We start from the raw sequence: 19,485 nt of genomic DNA, 5'->3' as shown, positions 1-19,485 counted from the left end.
AAAATGTATAGATTCAGGCTAACATTTGACCTTCATACTTCACACTGAAAGCAATTCTCCTGTGAAGGGAACTCTGTCACCCATTCAGTGCTGTTTTGAGAACCAATAGCCTCGACACTCGGCTTCCTACTGTGTGATTTTCTTCCCTGGATTTGATTATTAATCTCCAGTTGCAGTCTACACATCTGTTCTTGCAGGTCACTGATCAGGTTGACTACTGACTAAATAAGAAAGACAGAAAATGACATCTAGAGACAACATGAAATGAAGCCAAAAACATACTCTCTTGGGGGAGGGGATGAGATAGAACAATAGGCATTAAGGTGTCCTCTTTTGTGAAATAGTGAAAAGGGTAGGGATCATTCCACAGAACAGATTCCATTAATGCTTAAAACAACTATCAAAACTATTCCTTCTTAAGAAGCTCAGATGACAAGTTAACATCGTAAGAGATAAAAATAATGCATTGGGAAGACTCAAAAGCCCTTTAGTTTGATAAATGTTTTAGCTCACTGTGTATCTGTAACTGATTTCCTCAATATCTGCCTATGATCACATCAAACCAGTACCTTTTCTGCCATATTGTAGAAGGAAAGCTTGCATCTGCAAAGCTTACATTTCTTAAAAGAACATAAAAAATGGACAGTAAAAAGTAATGGTGCTACCTTTTAAGGCTAGGCAACTCTTCAGATTCAGCTGAGAAAATATGCCTGCAAAAACTTGGAAAGACATCACACCTATCTGTAACTCATTAAAGCATTCCTTTTTTTTTACAGAATCACATAACTACAACAAAAAGCATTCCATTGTAGCTTTGTGATCCTGAAAGCAGAAAGTGGTTACTTTAATGAGTTGCAAATAAATACTACATTTATGCTATGTTCTGAAGCCCTTCCAAAAAGTATACAAAGAACTGACAGTCTTAATTCTATATTTTAAAAAGTATCAAAGACCTCATAGATCACAAGCTTTCATAAAATATTCCTGGGAATTTGGCTATTGTGGAATCTTATTAAATAGAATCCCCCTTGTTGTTTTCATAGCAACAATACAGAGGTATGTTATTACTGGCTTCTTCTGGGAGAGTGTTCAATTTCCCAGTCTAGCCCACAACCTGGGATTTTCCATTCAAGTGCTTAACCAGCTTTGACTGCTTATTCAGAGCCAACTAAGAACAGCCAGATACTGCTACTGTTCTGAGAGAACCCTGATAGCTCTTAAAAATCAATTATAAATAGCTCTTAAAAATCAATTATAAATAGCTCTTAAAAATCAATTATAAATAGCTCTTAAAAATCAATTATAAATGCAAGTATCATATCCATCATGATCTACCAATATTTTTCTTTTTAATGCCGAGTAGATCTCATTCAGAAATAATGAATCGAAAGAATATCTTACAAACATCCAGAGTTCTTTTTAAATCACAAAGATTCAACAACACAGACATTGAAAACATCCTCTGAAAGAACAGCTGAAAATAATATCTCAAAATATAAAGCTATTTCCCAAATGAAAATAGAAGCACAGATAGCCTTTGCAGTGTTCATTGAACCAAGATAGATGAGAAAGTTTGGGTACAGTTGCATCAGGTTTAGCATTCCATAACCTCAGTTTATGCTTTTTTAAGATTATGATACACATACCACAGAGGTACCATTAAACGCTCTATCAACATTGTATTTTGTTTTTATTTTTGATGGGTGTCAGCTCACCTATTTTTACATAAAAGTTAATTTTAAATGATAAAACATTAAAGCAGTAAAAAGTCAACTCTAACTTTATGCTGAAGTAAATTGTAGCTTCTGAGTGGCTCTATGATTATACACAAATTAGGGTTGACACGACTTATTTTTAAAAATAATACAGGAGTCCTCGACTTACAACAGTTAATTTAGTGACCGTTCAAAGTTACAATAGCACTGAAAAAAGTGACTTATGACTGTTTTTCACACTTACAACTGCTGCAGCATCACCATGGTCATGTGATCAAAAGTCAGATGCTTGTCAACTGATTCACATTTATGACGGTTGCAGTGTCCCAGGGTCACGCGATCACCTTTTGTGACCTTCTGACAAGCAAAGTCAATGGGGAAACCAGACTCACTTAACAACCGTGTTATTAACTTAAGAACTGCAGTGATTCACTTAATAACTGTGGCAAGAAAGGTCTTAAAATGGGGCAAAATTCACTTGACAAATATTTCACTTAACAATAGAAATTTGGGGCTCAATTGTAGTCGTAAGTCAAGGACTACCTATTAAAGGCAGGATACAAATAAATAAATAGGTATACATAGATCAGCTTTGTAGTCATATAAAACTGTATCTTCAACTCATATAAGAAAATCAATTCCAGGCAAGATATTCCAGAATGAAAATGTTAAAAGTCTCGATCTTTTTTCTTGCCGTATCAATTGGAAACATTTTGCAAAAAGTCCTTAAGTTTTGAGAAGAAATTCTGAAGGCATAATTTTGGAGAGAAAACATTCTCACTAAGCCAAAATCAAACTGCAGCTGCATATAGTTTGCCTGGAAAGAGAAATGCAAGTAGTCTTCAACTTATAGCCCACAACTGGGACCAGAATTGTGATTGCTAAGCAAGCTGGTTAAATGAATTATACTTGATTTTATGACCTTTATTGTCATGGTTGTTAAGTAAATCTCTGCAACCGTTAAGTGAATTACGCGGTTATTAGGCAAATCCAGCTTTCCCATTGACTTTGCTCATCAGAAGCTGGGTGGAAGGGGCACAAACAGTGACCACATGACCTGGGAGACTATAACTGTGGTAAATACATGCTGTAGGTCAGGGGTAGGCAACCTCGGCTCTTTTATGACTCGTGGACTTCAACTCCCAGAATTCCTGAGTCAGTTGACTCAGGAATTCTGGGAGTTGAAGTCCACGAGTCATAAAAGAGCCGAGGTTGCCTACCCCTGCTGTAGGTCAAGCACCCAAATTATGATCATGTGATCATGGCGGTACTTTGATGCTCATAAGTGCAAGGACTAGTCATTTAAGCCATTTTTTTCAATGACATAACTTTGAACAGTTGTTAAACAAATGATTATAAGCTGAGGATTACTTGTATATATTCTGCAAAGGGAATTCATTTTCAAAGTAGAAGAGATAGGGATTCTGACAGGTTCCCTTCACTTAGCTGAAAGCAGATGCTAAACCCTTCCCTGCTTCTGTCTCTCAGTCAGGGTGACCCATAGGCTTCACCACCCAATTCTTGTGTGAGAACTAAGTACAAAAATTACAGCTTTGTTTTTCATGACATTTTGTTGCCATAGGAACCATTTCACAGAGTCTATAGAGCCACATGATTCTGCTACTTTTCTTTCAATCTGTTTCTGTTTATTCCCCTGTTTGGAAAAAAAACCCCCGTTACATTGGTTTCATCTGGTTTCTTCTATGTCACTTCTTTTCAGAATTAAAATGGGAAACAGATTCAAGTAGAGTGGGAAAGAGACGTCTCTGATTTAAGCAAATCTGTTATTTCTCAACAGAGTACTATTATCTGTGTGTGTTTAGACTGAAATTACAGAGATAAATCAAGGGAGATAAACCCAATTTCAGGTTTGCAGCAGAAATATTTATTTTATTCAACTTGTATTCCGTCCATCTCCAATCATTTTGGGATGGCTGACAACAATAAAAGAATAGAAAGAGAATTCAAAAGAATACAAAGAGAAACAAATTATAGAAATTACCAAAACAGGCACAAAAAATAATTAGAAGATAATCACAAGATAGCAATCCAACAACGAAACAAATATATAATATCACAAATGGAGAAATACCAGGTTATCCAAAGTTCTGGGTAAATAGCCAGCTCTTAAAGCTTTCCAGAATTAAATCATGGTGGGAGTTATATGGATTTCAGGGGAGACTTTATTCCAAAGGGTAACATTGCTACACAGAAGGCCTGTTTCCTAGGCCCACAGAGATGACAGTGTTTAATGGAGCGGACCTACAATTAATCCATTGTGCCAGCTCACACTGGACAGGCTGAAACAATTAAAGATAGGAGGCCCCATAGGATCTCCTCAGGAAAAAAAAACCAGCAAGCTTCTTGACATGCAAGCTTCTTGACAGCGTCCTCACTGACATACTAAGGGGCAGTTTGTAGACCATGTGTTCTATAATCAATAATTAACTTCCTTAGGTTTAAGATTAAGGATGAAACTGCACTGTTTGCATCTCTTAGCACTCTTTCCAAGTGGCTTTTTAAAACAATATAAGAGATAAATTTATGCAGGTAATGTATTCTGCCTGTATTGCTTCAGCAAAGGGACATACAAAATTATGTTCAAACTTGTTATACTTCTCTGACTGCTTTGGAAATGGTCTTTTAGATAGCAATACATTTGCATATTGCCGAGTATAATGCTGATAGAAGAAGGTGCATGCTATTTATATAAGGTAGAAATCAAACTGGAAAGTTTTCTAACTGAACTGTAGAACTGATTACACAAGTATGCATTTAATCTAGATCAGATCCTTTGATAGTGAATTATGTAATTGATAATACAATGGACAAAACATGACAGGAATAATAGGAGTAAAAGAATGCTTTTAAAATGATCTGCTTTTCTTAAAGCCTGGGGTTAGGAAAATATTAATTTTTATTTTTAAACTACATCAGGAGTATAAAATATGCAGCTTTTAGAACATGTGTGGCCAATGGGAGATTGAATATAACTCCAACTATCACATTAGAATAGATGGGGCCAACAATTTGGATTTTTTGTTTGGCAAGGCTTAATCTATCTATTTCATCTCCTAAGCATCCACCCCAAAGATACAAAAATAGCTTGAGTCCCATTCATTTTGGCAGCTTTTCCCTTCCACTTGCTTTTCTGATAAAAAGGAAAATCTGCAGTTTTCTCTTCAGGAGAATTTCACTATTCTTGCATCCTCTATTGATTTAAAAAAAAACCAACAGGAGGGAGAGGGGAGTACTCAATATTGCGATTACAAAAATTTCTCTTGAGGCAAATGAGCAGTTCAGAAATGTGAAAAATAAATAAGTAAAACAAAATGCTGACATAAAAAACCCACATGAAATGAAGTTAAGAAAAAAAAGGAAGGTGTTTTCTTCCTTCAGGGTTAAACAAAAAGAGATTGAATTTATATATAGGATTTTCTTAATATGAACTAGGATAAAGATTAATGAGTCAATGGAGGTACATATTATTCCCCACAGCAATGAGAAGCAGAGATGGTTAAACTGATTCTTTTATCCACAGATGAGAACATATTTAATCTTGCTTCTATTTTGAAATTGATTCCAGATTTTGTACTTGCAATGAAAAAGAAAATGAAATTTTGATTTTGTTTCTGTTGATTAGATAGGTTTATTGTTATAGAAATGGTTTCTGCATACTGTTGTGTAAAAGCAAAAAGTTGTGATTATTATTATTATTATTTATTGAACTTATATACCGCCCTTCTCCTGTAGGACCCAGGGTGGTTCACAAGGCAATTAAAACAACATTACAATACAAAAAGTTAATAACAATTAAAATAGATTAAATTATCCTTGATTAAAAATCTAAAACCCCTATAACTCTGATTAAAAACCCAATTACAATAAGTTAAAAATTAAAAGTTCTCAGTCCTGGCCGGAAAGCTCAAAGAGTCAGGTCTTCAGGTCCCGGCGGAACGGACGAAAATCAGGGGCAGTCCTGAGCTCTACGGGTAACTGATTCCAAAGGGCAGGCGCGCCCACAGAGAAGGCCGGCGGCACCCTGAGAAGGCCCTCCCTGTGGGAGCGCACAGGATGAAGGGAACTTGATGCCGGCAGCAGGTGTTCCCTCAGATATCCCGGACCCAAGCCATTTAGGGCTTTATAGGTCATCACCAGCACCTTGATTGTAATGTTGTTATCTTCTTCTGTGCTAAAGAGAGTCAGAAGTTGGTGCCTTTTCCCCCCCTCTTATTTATTTATTTATTTATTTATTTATTTATTTATTTATTTATTTATTTATTTATTTATTTTTGGGACTTATATGCCGCCCTATCTCCCAAAGTACTCAGGGCGGCTAACAACAATAAAAACAACAATACAAAAGTTAAAAGAAATTAAATAAACAGCCCCAATAAATAAGTTAAACTAAACAATTAAAAATTAAAAAACATTTTTAAAAACCCTGTCGTCAGTCCAGGTCAGCCTGATGAAAAAGGAAAGTTTTAAGGCCGCGGCGAAAGGACCGGAGATCCGGGGCCATCCAGAGCTCAAGGCGGAGTTGGTTCCACAGGGCTGGCGCTCCCAAAGAGAAGGCCTTCCCCCTGGGGGTCACCAGCCGACATTGTCTGGCCGACGGCACCCTGAGGAGGCCCTCTCTGTGTGAGCGCACTGGGCGATGGGAAGTCGTTTCCGGCAGCAGATGGTCCTGCAAATATCCCGGGCCTAGGCCATGTAGGGCTTTAAAGGTAAGTACCAGCACCTTAAATCTCACCCAGAAGACAACCGGTAACCAATGCAGCTCACGCAGGAGGGGTGTAATATGGGAGTATCGGGATGCTCCCATCACTACCCGCGCGGCCGCATTCTGCACCAGCTAAAGCCTCCGGGTGGTCTTCAAGGGCAGCCCCATGTAGAGAGCATTGCAGTAATCTATCCGGGAGGTAACGAGTGCATGAGTGACCGTACGTAGGGCATCTCGGTCCAGATAGGGGCGCAACTGGTGCACCAAGCGAACCTGGGCAAATGCCCCCCTGGCCACGACTCCAATAGGATCTTCAAAACTGAGTCGTGAGTCCAGGAGGACGCCTAAATTGCGTGCCCTATCAACGGGAGGTAACACCTCTCCTCCCATAACCAAACATGGAACCTCTTGGACAAGTCGAGATGCCGGTATGTAAAGCCACTCAGTCTTGGCCGGGTTGAGCTGGAGCCTGTTCTTCCCCATCCAAATCCGTACCGCTTCCAGGCAACAGGACATCACACCGAGGGCATCGCTGGGTTGGTTCGGGGTGGAGATGAAAAGCTGGGTATCATCAGCATATTGATGATACCTCACCCCGAAACCACGGATGATCTCACCCAGCGGCTTCATATAGCTGTTGAACAGGAGGGGCGAGAGTACCGACCCCTGAGGCACCCCACAACTAAGGGGCCTAGGGGTTGACCTCTGCCCTCCTGCCAACACCGTCTGCGAACGGCCCGAGAGGTAGGAGGAGAACCACCGTAAAACGGTGCCTCCCACTCCCAACCTCTCAAGAAGTCGCAGCAAGATACCATGGTCGATGGTATCAAAAGCCACTGAGAGGTCTAATAGGACCAGGACAGAGGAATAACCCCTGTCTCGGGCCCACCAGAGATCATCCACCAGCGCGACCAATGCCGTCTCTGTGCTGTACCCGGGCCTGAAACCCGATTGGTATGGATCCAGATACTCAGTTTCCTCCAGGACCAAAGGGAGCTGCCGTGCCACCACGCTCTCAACAACCTTCGCAAGGAAGCGAAGGTTGGAGACAGGACGAAAGTTATTTAAAATAGCTGGATCCAAGGCAGGTTTCTTGAGGAGGGGCCTTACCACCACCTCTTTCAAGGCAGCAGGGAAGCACCCCTCACTCAAGGAAGCATTAATAACTGCCAGGAGCCAGTCTCGTGTAACCTCCCGAGCCGCATAAACCAGCCAGGAGGGACACGGGTCCAACAAACACGTGGCGGCACTTAATTTCCCCATGATCCTGTCCACTTCATCCGGAGTCACAGGATCAAACTCTTCCCAAATATTATAGGCCAAACCCATCGCTTCCCCCTGGTCAGATACTGCCCAGTCGGAGTCCAAGCTCACACTATCTTTTTTCTTTTCCCTTCCCCCTTTTCTAATATTCTAATATTTTTTAAATTTTTCTTTGTATTTTATATTTTGACAAACTAATAAAAAAGTAAGAAAAAAAACTTGGAATTTACACACTTAGTTAACTTTCCCTCTGTCATAAATCTATCTAGATCTAGATCCTATCCAGATCTCGAACTTGTCTGAGAAAAAAGATGAAAGACATCTTTAAAAAATGTAGAAAATATTATTGTTATGTATTGGGCTCAGTTGTAACACCACTGGTAAGCTGGAGCAGCTAACGGCTCTCCAGCAACCCAGACTCCAGGTCTCCAGTGCTGCTATTGGCTGTCCCTAGGCGGCAATGAGTTGCTTTAAACCTATTGGCTGCCACCTAGGGGCCAGCCTATAAATTGCTGCAAGCTGAAGCCCAATTCTCAGTTCAGATTCTGCAAGCAATAAACCATGAGCTTTGTTGAACTCACTTGCCTCGTCTCCTTTCCTGTGCGAAGAACTCACTACACAACAATTATCATCCTCCCTCTCTGCTGGAAATTATGTCTTTACAAAAATTTTCTTGCCCCAACATAGGAATATGGCAGGAGTCAGCTTTAATAATGTAGAAAGCAATCAGTGCAGAATTCTGATCATAGCTTAGGGAACCGAAAAGATAAACCAGGCTTACCTCAGCTTTGTTCTGCTTCTCTTCATACTCGCTTTGTTCCTTCTCCATTCCAACCAGTTTGATTTTCAGATCTGAAACTTCTGCCATTAAATCCAATTTCTGAGTTTCTAGCAACGTCCGACTTAACAGTTCCTGAAAAAAGAGAACATGACTTTTCCAGCTATTCAATTCTAAAATAACAGAAATGGTCTTTCACCCATCTGTTTCTGATTTTAACAATGAATATGCAACATCTACTTTACTGTTGTTGTTGTTATTGTTGTTGTTATTATTATTCGTCCTACAGTCAGATGTTTAGACTGGATTTGGCATTTTTGTCCACCCAGTAAGTCCTTCCCAAGAACCTGGGATAGGCATGTTTGATGGTGTTAAAGCTACCGTTGCAGGATATAAGCTGTTCTAAGTAAAACTGTGTTTTGCAATTGACTGACGGTGATTTTGTCAGTGCCAATGGTGATCAAGTGGTGCTCCATATGTTTTAGATTTGTACTCAAGATACCAATTATTATTGGTACCCATTTTGCTTTCTTTTGCCACAATCATTTTGACTATTTGCAGCTCCTTGTATTTTATGATTTATTATTATTATTACTATGTACTACAGTAATTACTTTATTATCCAAGAGATTTACCATTCGGTATATGGTTTGTTAAGCATGTTTTGAATTATGGACGCAGTCAAATAAATATGTAGTACCAGTAAATAAAATAAGTCATAACTGTTAGAACAGAGTAAAAATACCAAAAATAAAGGGTTTTTCCCCCTAGGGTTCATCCAGAATAAAGAACAAAATTGTTTTACTATTTTAGGTTTAGAAAATTATATATGAGAGATTGGATTTTTTTTTATTTTTTTTTTATTGAAAAGTTTTAAAATACAATTTTCCTTCAAAAAAACCCCCCTTCCCCCTCCCTCCTCCCCCCCTACCTCCCCCCCTCCCTCCCTCCCTCCTCCCCCCCCTACCTCCCCCCCTCCCCCCCCCGACCTCCCAGAGCTGAATACAAGGTATATATATAAAAAGAAAAAGAAAAAAAAGAAAGGCAAACATAAGCAACCATATACTAACAACTATAAATTCTAAAATCCATCACTCTCTAGCTTATATAAGATAAACCAACCCTTGGCAATATTAAATATATATAAAAAACTAAGATAAACAAGAAACACTTTCTAGCTTATATAGAATAAAACAAACCTTAATAATATTAAATATACATTAAAAACAAGAAAAAAAACCCCAAAATATAAAGAGATAAAAAAAAAAACAGAAAAAAAAGGAAAGAGGAATTATTCAAATACTATATAATACTTCTCAGCCTATACTTGTCCTAAATAGACCCCATTCAATTTGTCCATTCCATGATATAACGTTCTTACAAATAATCTTTCAAATTAACCAAAATCTTCGCCACCTCAACCAAATCAAAAAACTTTAAAGTCCACTCTTCTGTAATCGGCCGTTCCTCTTCCAGCACATCTATAATTATTCCAAACAATAAAAAAAAAAAATTGCGAACAAAACTTTAACCTCCATTTGGAAATCTTCTATATATTCCACCAAACTTTAATCCAAAAAAAAAAACTCACCCTTTCCACAAAACCACCACATATAAAAAATATATTGCGTCTACACCCAAATCTTTTCCCCCCTCCCATACTTGACTATGAATACGTCGTAGAAATTCCATAGACTTCTGCAAATCCTGCTATTTTCTCTTCTTAGATCGTTTTGCAGCAGCACGCGTCACCCTCTGTTCTATAGAATCATCCGACGAAGTTGTATCTTGATCTCTTCCAACACCGTTGTCTTCTATCTGACCACCTTCGACCTCTTTATGCACTCCTTCTCCAGATCCCTTTTCAGCTTCCAAAGGTGTTAATGGCGTTGCATTTAAAACATTATTGTAGAAATCACGCGCTTGCATCACAGTAACCAGACGGTACCTTTTACCTTCGTGCGTCACCATCAACCCAGCTGGGATCTCCCATCTGAACCTTATATCTCGTTGCTTTAGCTCTTGCACAAGAAATGTAAAATCCTTCCTTCTCCTTAAAATCTTTGGAGGAATTTCTTTTAAGACCAAGACTTCTTGATTAGCAATCACAACTTTAGTATCATAAGCAGCTCGTATAACTTCATCTCTAGTTTCCCTTTTTGCAAAGTAAACCACCACATCTCTAGGCAACTTTCTCTGTCTAGCAATCCATGAATTCACACGAAACACTTTATCCATGCCTCCTTTTATTTCAGATGCTGGCTGTTTCAACACTACTTCAAAAGCCTCAGAAACCAGCTGCTTTAAATCTTCCTTGGTATTCTCCTTTAAGCCTCTAACTCTAATGGCAAACTGCATCTGGTAATATTGAGCAAGACTCAGTTCCTTTTCCACTTTATCTTCATTCTCCAATACTTTTGCTTCTAATATAGCATTCTTTTGAGTCAAATCTTCTAGCTTTTCCTCCAATTCTTCCACACAGCGAGCCACTTTACACACTGAAGACAAGATGTCTGCCTTCATCACTCTGAACTTCTGTTCCATCCTCTCCTCCATTCTCTCCTCCAATTTCTCCAATTTCTCCTCCATCTGTACAAATCTATGATTAATTGATTCCAAAATTACCTGGGCGTGTTTTTCAAGAGCATCTTGTAAGTCCTTTGATGTCAATACATCAGGAGGATGCAGCGCCTGCAGTAATGATTGTTGCACAGGAGAAGTTCCAGCACTCCGAAGAGTTTTAGGGGGTGGTTTAGCCGCCATCTTTTACCAAATGTGACGCACTTTCACTTCAGATTTATAATTCAAAAAAGTCCATCAAGCTGGAGAGTAAAATATACCTTTTCCTCTTGTATCGCTCTGCCTGCTCCTTTAATCCATAGTCATTCCTTCAGGCAGGGGTGGTCGCAGACGCCTGGCTCTGCTCCAAGAAATCAGGAGCAGAAGCGCCGGCCAGCTGGGAGCAGCCCAGGCTACGGGGGAGTTCAATCCTTCAGTCGCCCAAGCCATAAGCTCAGGCGGCCCTGGAGAACTCTACCCCTACCTGGGAGCTCGCCCCCTCCTCTTCTCCCGAGGAGGGGGCTTCAAATTCGCCCGAACAGCTGATCAGCGCTGTTTCGGGCGAAAAAACAACAGCTGAGCCGCGGGCAGCCCGGGAAGGCTGTCTCCGTCGCCGCGGAGCCACCGGAAGTCCGAGAGATTGGATTTTTAAGGAGGAAATAGCAGCTGGGGAAAATGTTTGCCCTTTTCCCCTCTTTCTTCCCACAAAGATGACTAGATAGGGCATATTTCACAAATACAAATACAAAGGAATTCTGTATATTAGAAACTGCAACAAATGTACCTGTGGCCAAGTGAGGGAGGGCATCCATTTTAACTCAGATGGCTGGTAGTGACAGTTAAAGTAAAAATTCCCCAGAAAGATCCACTGAAATCTATAAACCATCCCCACTCTACAAATTAATCCTGGGGTTTTTTTTGTGAGTGGGATTGTTCTAGTCTAAAATTCCCACAAATTGTTGGGTGGAACAATCTTAAAAAGAACCAGAAGATAAATAAGCATTAAGGATTCCAGAAAGTCACATGACAATATATGGAGATACTATTTCTAATAGCGTCATGTCTCATTTTTCTCACAGCTAGCTCTCTAACCCCATCTTTTCTGGAAGCTGGAAAAATGAACATTAATATCGGCAAGGGAGCACTAAATAAACACTAAAAAACCCTTTGCAAATGGCATCAAAATCAAATCAGCTGAGTAATTTTATTCACAGATGCTGTAAAAGACATGACAAGAAACAATGGGTTAAATTATAAGGAAAAATGTTTTTTCAGTTGGAAGTCAGAGAAAATGTCCTAATTTCCTCAGTTGTTCAAAAATAAAATAGTGGTGGACTCTCCTTCACAGAAAGTGCTTAAATAGAAATGATCACGTCAGTAATGCTACAGTGGCAGGTTTCTGCCCTGGGCAGAGGTTTGGACCACATGATCGCCAAGGTCCTCTTCAATTTTTACATTCCATGAGTAAATGATTACTAGCACTGGAACTAGAAATTTGCCCTAAAATGAAAAGAGGCCTAATAGTGAACATTTCAAATAAATGAAGCACAAGTAATTTCTATCTTGTGTTACAGTCAATAAACAACTTTTTTGCATGAAGGCAACACCTATTAAAAATGAAGGAAATAGAGAATGCTAAAGATAGCAGCGATAGACAAAAGTTGTTGATTCCACTTCTTCAAATAGTCTGGTAGTCTAAGGAAATATCAAATTTCTGGAATAGTTTTAATTGTCAAGAAAGAGATAATTATTGCAGGATTAACTTGGAGTCAATTGTAATTCAACAAAGGCTTCATAAAAGGTGAGAACAACTATCCAAGAATTACAGGACGTTTTCTCGCCTGGAAGAAGATGCTGTGACCAAAATACAATGTCAGTTGTTCATGAAATACATCAATATACAGACTTATTCTTGTGTTTACTGATTTTGCAGGAGCATTTGACAGTATCCATTGGCAATGGTATAAATGGTGCTACTCCAGAAGGTGTTCCTGCTAAAACAATATGCCCCTTGCTCCACTTATACAATGTATGAAGGATGACAAAGTTCCTGGTAATGACAAAATGTCCAAAGGCTTCCCTGTATATATTGGTGAAAGGCAAGATGGGATTGCTCTGTCTTGGGATTCAACACTACGATCAATGCAGTAAAGTGGAAGTCTACTTTCTAGGATGGTGTCATATTTGGACAAGATGACTTCATCACAGATTAAATGTTATTTTGCAGCCAATGAAAGAAAGATATGCCTACGAAATCATGCTTAATATAAAAACTCCTGCTTATATCTAACCATCAATATTGACAAGACCAAGGTATTCACAACCAATGATTCCTAGACAACCGCACCCTTTGATGAAGCTCACTTGAGCGATTTACATACATTGGCCAAATTATGCAAGAATATAAAATAGTTGCCACAGACAATATCAACAACCAAATTGGCCAGGCTGCTTTAGCCTTCAGAAAGGTGTTTTCTAGAGAAAACCCAGCATAAGGTGCTGCCAAAATGTACAGTTATCAATAATCGATTATCAATGCGTAAAGTCAAGGACCTTACTTTCAAAATGATTTGAAGAAGGTTGAAGTTTTCTAAAGGTTCTGCCTGAGCCAAATAGTAGAGATTATAATCTATGCAAAAATACAAAGTGAAACTGTTAAAAGAATGGCACTGCAACCAATTTATGCTAGTTGAGTAAATTCAGAAACATAACTATTGCATGACCCCTGCCAACTTTCTCATTAACATCTCAGGAAATCACACCAGGGAACTGGAAAATACAAAGATGAGCTCCAAAAAACAAAAACAAAAAACCCTTAGCTGAAGCATATGGAAGAAATCCCAGGAAACAGGACCACAACAAAGCCATAACAAAACAAAAACCGGAGGAATATTCTATGTGATATCAGCAAACTGATAGTATCTACTAATTACTGTAGATCAGGGGTGTCAAACTGCCGGCTTGAGGGCCGGTTGCATCATGCAGAGGCCTTGCCCACCCCTGCTCCAGCAATGTGAAAAATGTCGCGATACATCGTGACATGTCATGTGACACGGCGAGTTTGACACCCATGCTGAATATGTTTACGAGATATAAATCGAGGACTTTTAACATCAAGATCAGATCTGAAAGGCATGCAGAAAAATGTCACAGAAGTAGACATGAGGCATTTGAACACATTTTAGAATGTTATACAAGTAGGAGTGTCAAACTACCGGCCCATGGGCCGGTTGCATCATGCTGAGGCCACACCCACCCCAGTTCCAGCAATGCAAAAAAAGTCATGATACGTCATGACATGTCACATGATGCGGCAATTTTGACACTTTTTTTTTAATTGAAAAGTTTTACAAAATTTTAATAATAACCCCCCCTCTCCCCATCAACCCTCCCCCCTTCCCTCCCCCCCAGACTTCCCAAAGCAGAATACAGGGTATTACATATAGCAATCTTATGCAAACATATGCTAAATATCTATTACAACAATAACAAACCTTCCACCCTTTAACTCCCTTATAACAAAACTAAAGTAATTATAATAACACTTCTATAATTGTTAAGAATTATTCATATGCTATTTGAAACTTTTTAGTCCCATATTTGTTTTGAATATAGTCAATCCATCTTTTCCATTCCAAAATATATTTTTCTTGTGACTGTTCTTTCAAATATGCTGAAACTTTTGCCATTTCAGCTATGTCCATTACTTTAAGTATCCATTGTTCTATTGTAGGTAAATCTTCTTTCTTCCAATGTTGCGCCACCAACAGTCTGGCTGCCGTTATTAAGTGTAACATTAATTTAGTTTCTATAACAGTACTATCCGAAATAATCCCCAATAAGAATAGCTGCGGAGTAAATCTTATTTTTTTCTTAAAAACTTTCTGAAAAATCCACCATATTTTTATCCAAAAGGCTTTAACATTTTTACATGTCCACCATATATGATAATAAGTTGCCTCTTCACTACCACATCTCCAACACTTAGGTGGCTGATTTGGATACACACATGCTAACTTTTTAGGATCTAAATGACATCTATAAAACATCTTATAAAATTCTCTCTTAAGTTTTGTGCTTGTGTAAATTTTACATTTCTAACCCAATTTTTTCCCCAAGTATCCATCATTATGGGCTCTTGAATATTCTGAGCCCATTTTATCATACAATCTTTAACTAACTCTGATTCTGAATCAATCTCTATAAGAGCATTATATAACCTTTTTATATGCGATTGACTTTGATCTCTAATTTGCTTTATCAAATTTTCATCAACTTTTATTATACCAATTTTCTGATCTTCTTTCCATCTAGCTTGTAATTGTATAAACTGAAACCAAGTCTGTACTATCTTTTCTTCCTTTAAAACATTTAAAGGTTTCAGTTTCAAAATATTCCCTTCCATCCTAAGAAGTTCTTTATAAGTAATCACATCTTGTTTCTGCTCCACATTTATATTTCCTATTGCATGTCTAGGTATTGCCCATATAGGTATTTTATTATTTAATATATATTGGTACTTTTTCCAAACTCGGAACAAAGCGTTCCTTAAAATATGAGTCTTAAAAATATTATCCACCTTTTTGTCATAAAATAAATACGCATGCCATCCATACAATAAATCATACCCCTCAATATTCAATATTCTTTCATCTGTTAAATTGAACCAATCACTAATTGTTGATAACACAACTGCATCATAATATAATCTCAAATTGGGCATCTTCAAACCCCCTCTCTCACGTGCATCTTGCATTATTTTAAGCTTTACTCTCGGTCTTTTCCCTGCCCAGATAAATTTATTAATACCTTTTTGCCACTCATTTAAATTTGCATCTTTCTTAAGTATTGGTATCATTTGGAACAAAAATAAAAATTTTGGTAAGACATTCATCTTCACGGCTGCTATTCTCCCCAACCAAGACAATTGTAATTTTTTTCAACTATCAATCTCCTTTTGTACTTTTGAGTCTTCGGAGAAGGGCGGGATATAAATGGAATTATTTATTTATTTATTTATTTTATTTATTAGTTTTTATAAACCGCCCTTCTCCCGAGGGACTCGGGGCGGTGTACAGAGGAAGGAAGGTATACAGATGAACAATAAAAATAATAAAACAATAGTGAAAACAAACTGGGTCCCCAATTAACGCTATCATGCCAGGCCGGACTGCTGGAACAAGAAAGTTTTTAAGTCGCGTCGGAAGGTACGGAGGTCGGGGGCCATCCGGATTTCGGTTGGTAAGCTGTTCCAGAGGGCTGGCGCACCCACTGAGAATGCCCTCCCCCTGGGGGCCACCAGCCGACATTCCTTGAGCGGTGGCACCCTGAGGAGGCCCTCTCTGTGGGAGCGCACAGGACGGTGGGGTGCTGACATTGGCAGAAGGTGCTCCCGTAGGTAGTCCGGACCCATGCCATGTAGGGCTTTGTATGTCATTGTTAGCACCTTGAACTTCACACGGAAGGCAACCGGAAGCCAGTGCAGCGCACAGAGGAGAGGTGTGATATGGGAGTATCGGGAGGCTCCCAAGAGTGTCCGTGCCGCTGCACTTTGCACCAGTTGAAGCTTCCGAGTGGATCTCAAGGGCAGCCCCATGTAGAGAGCGTTACAATAGTCTAGGCGAGAGGTCACAAGGGCATGGGTGACTGTACGTAAGGAATCCAGGTCCAGATAAGGCCGTAGTTGGCAAACTAGTCGAACCCGGGAGAAGGCCCCCTTGGTCACAGCTCCTATGTGGTCTTCTAGGGAGAGCTGCGAGTCTAGGAGGACACCCAGGTTGCGGGCCCTATCAACAGGGGGTAGTAACTTGTCCCCGATGTTAAGCAATGGGACGTTCTGAATATCCTGGCTTGCCGGAACGTACAGCCATTCAGTCTTGTCCGGGTTCAGTTGAAGCCTGTTCCTCCCCATCCATTCCCGGACCGCTTTCAGGCAGCGGGACATCACGTCTAGGGCATCACTGATATTGTTTGGAGTTGAGATAAAAAGCTGGGTGTCATCAGCATACTGATGGTACCCTACTCCAAAACTGCGAATGATCTCACCCAGCGGTTTCATGTAGATGTTGAACAGGAGAGGCGAGAGGACCGACCCCTGAGGGACTCCGCAAGCGAGAGGCCTCGGGGTCGACCTCTGTCCCCCTGTCAGCACCGACTGCGAGCGACCCTGGAGAAAGGAGGAGAACCAACGCAGAACCGTGCCTCCCACTCCCAGTCCCCTGAGGCGTCGCAGCAAGATACCATGGTCGATGGTATCGAAAGCCGCCGAGAGGTCTAATAAGACTAGGACAGAGGAATGGCCCCTGTCCCGGGCTCTCCAGAGATCATTCATCAGAGCGACCAATGCCGTCTCCGTGCTGTAGCCCGGCCTGAAACCCGATTGGTACGGGTCTAGATAAACCGCTTCATCCAGGATCTGAGGAAGTTGGTGCGCCACCACGCTCTCAACAACCTTCGCAAGGAAGCGAAGATTGGAGACTGGACGAAAGTTATTCAAAGAGGATGGGTCCAAGGTGGGCTTCTTGAGGAGAGGTCTCACCACCGCCTCCTTCAAGGCGGTGGGGAAGTGACCCTCACTCAGAGAAGCAGAGATGACCGCTAGGAACCAGCCTCGTGTCCCCTCTCGAGCTGCATAGGCCAGCCAGGAAGGGCACGGGTCCAGTAAGCATGTGGAGGAGCTCAACCTTCTCATAATCCTGTCCACTTCCTTAGGAGTTACAGGATCAAATTCTTCCCAGATGACGTCGACAAGACTGTCCATGTCTTGTTCTTCCATCTCAGCCCAGTTGGAGTCCAGGCCAGTTCGAATCCGAGCAATTTTATCCAGCAGATATTGACCGAATTCCTCGGCTCGACCCTGCAAGGGTTCTTCCCTCACCTCTTGGTTTAATAGGGAGCGAGTCACCCTGAACAAGGCAGCCGGGCGATTATCTGCGGACGCGATGAGGGTGGAAAAATAGTTGGATTTTGCCACCCTTATCGCAGCGAGATAAGACCTGGTGAGGATTCTTAGTCGCAATCGGTCGGATTCGGATCGACTGGATCTCCAACGGCTCTCAAGGCCCCGTCTCCGACGCTTCATCTCCCGGAGCTCCTCGGTGAACCATGGGGCTCGCTGGGATCTGCGCCGGGTCAGAGGCCGCAAGGGTACAACTTGGTCCAGAGCCTCCATGGCTGCCTTTTCCCAGGCTTCCACTAAGGCATCCGCCGAGCTGTGAGCAGGGAGTGCATGCGTGTCCCTAAGCGCTGCCTGGAACTTATCAGGGTCCATTAGGCGCCTAGGGCGGTACCATCTGACTGGCACCGTGCACCCACGGTGGGGGGTGGCAAGGGGGAAGTCTAGCCGCAGGAGGTGGTGATCGGTCCATGACAGGGGTGTAACAGTTGTGGTACCCCCACCGATATCATCACGCCACCGTCCAGACAAGAACACCAAGTCTGGGGTGTGGCCTCTCTCATGAGTCGGTCCAGAAATTATTTGCGACAGGTCCATGGCCGCCATGGAAGCCATGAACTCCCGAGCCAGTTCGGACGATCCTCCCAGGGACGGTAGATTAAAGTCGCCCAAGACCATAAGTCTTGGGAATTCAACCACCAACCCTGAGAGGGCATCGAGTAGCTCGGGCAGGGCCGCCGCTGCACGATTAGGTGGTAGGTACGCCAGCAGCAGGCCCAACTGCGCCCCTGGGCCGTATCTCAGTAGGAGAGACTCACACCCGACCATCTGAGGGACTGTGGTCTCTCGCGGGCTAAGGGATTCCCTGATGATAACTGCCACTCCCCCGCCCCTCCCATGAGCCCGAGGCTGGTGCAGCACCTGGAAACCTGGCGGGCAGAGGTCAACCAGAGGAACACCACCCTCTGGGCCCAGCCAGGTTTCCGTGATGCAAGCCAGGTCCGCATGCTCGCTCTCCACTAGGTCACGAACAAGGTGAGCCTTGTTAGCAACGGACCTGGCATTTAGGTAGACCAGCCTGAGCTTAGGAGGCTGCACATCTTCGCTCCCGGGTCCTCGGGGGAAGTACAGAGGGTCGGAGCGTCTCACCGCTTGTACAGAGCGGAGATGACCCTCCCGGTGTCGATACGGCCCTCTGCTTGTGCACCTTCTGCCGTTCCCCACCATCCTGGGAATTGGTTGTTCGTCAGCTCGCCACTGGGCTTTGTCGGCGACTGGCCCACGTTCCTCACCTTCGTGAACGGTCGTAGGCCCGGCCTGCGCTATGGTAGTTGGAAGGCCCCCCTTCACCGAACAACCATAGTCTTTTCCCGCCCCCCTCCCTAACCCGACAAAGAACTTAACTAGGAACTTAACCAGGGGCCTCTTGTTGGACTTATGCTGGAGGCCCCTGACCCTGCCCGGCCATCTCTCAGAGGCCCAATGGTCTGGCCCGTCATCGAGATTGGATGTAGTATAGGCGGGTCGCACCCAGGAGAGGGGGGAACCTCTG

The 19,485-nt window shown here is 41.7% G+C and overlaps 1 protein-coding gene across 6 annotated transcripts in view; it reads right to left on the bottom strand.

The window, feature by feature from the left end:
- Positions 1–19,485, bottom strand: part of PPFIBP2 (PPFIA binding protein 2) — an 88,352-nt gene that overhangs the window by 41,593 nt on the left and 27,274 nt on the right. For 3 of the 6 annotated variants that reach the window (XM_081324070.1, XM_081324072.1, XM_081324071.1), the window contains 2 exons: positions 8,483–8,614; positions 39–221 (listed from right to left, as the gene is read on the bottom strand). In XM_081324070.1, coding sequence (XP_081180196.1) covers positions 39–221; positions 8,483–8,614 — 315 coding nt within the window. The remainder of the gene's footprint in view (positions 1–38; positions 222–8,482; positions 8,615–19,485) is intronic. The other 3 variants (XM_081324075.1, XM_081324073.1, XM_081324074.1) reach the window with 1 other exon arrangement.

This window comes from Vipera berus (assembly GCF_964194415.1).
Source record: "Vipera berus genome assembly, chromosome: 1".
In the NCBI taxonomy this organism is placed as follows: domain Eukaryota; kingdom Metazoa; phylum Chordata; class Lepidosauria; order Squamata; family Viperidae; genus Vipera; species Vipera berus.
This window is presented reverse-complemented; position numbering and strand designations above follow the sequence as displayed.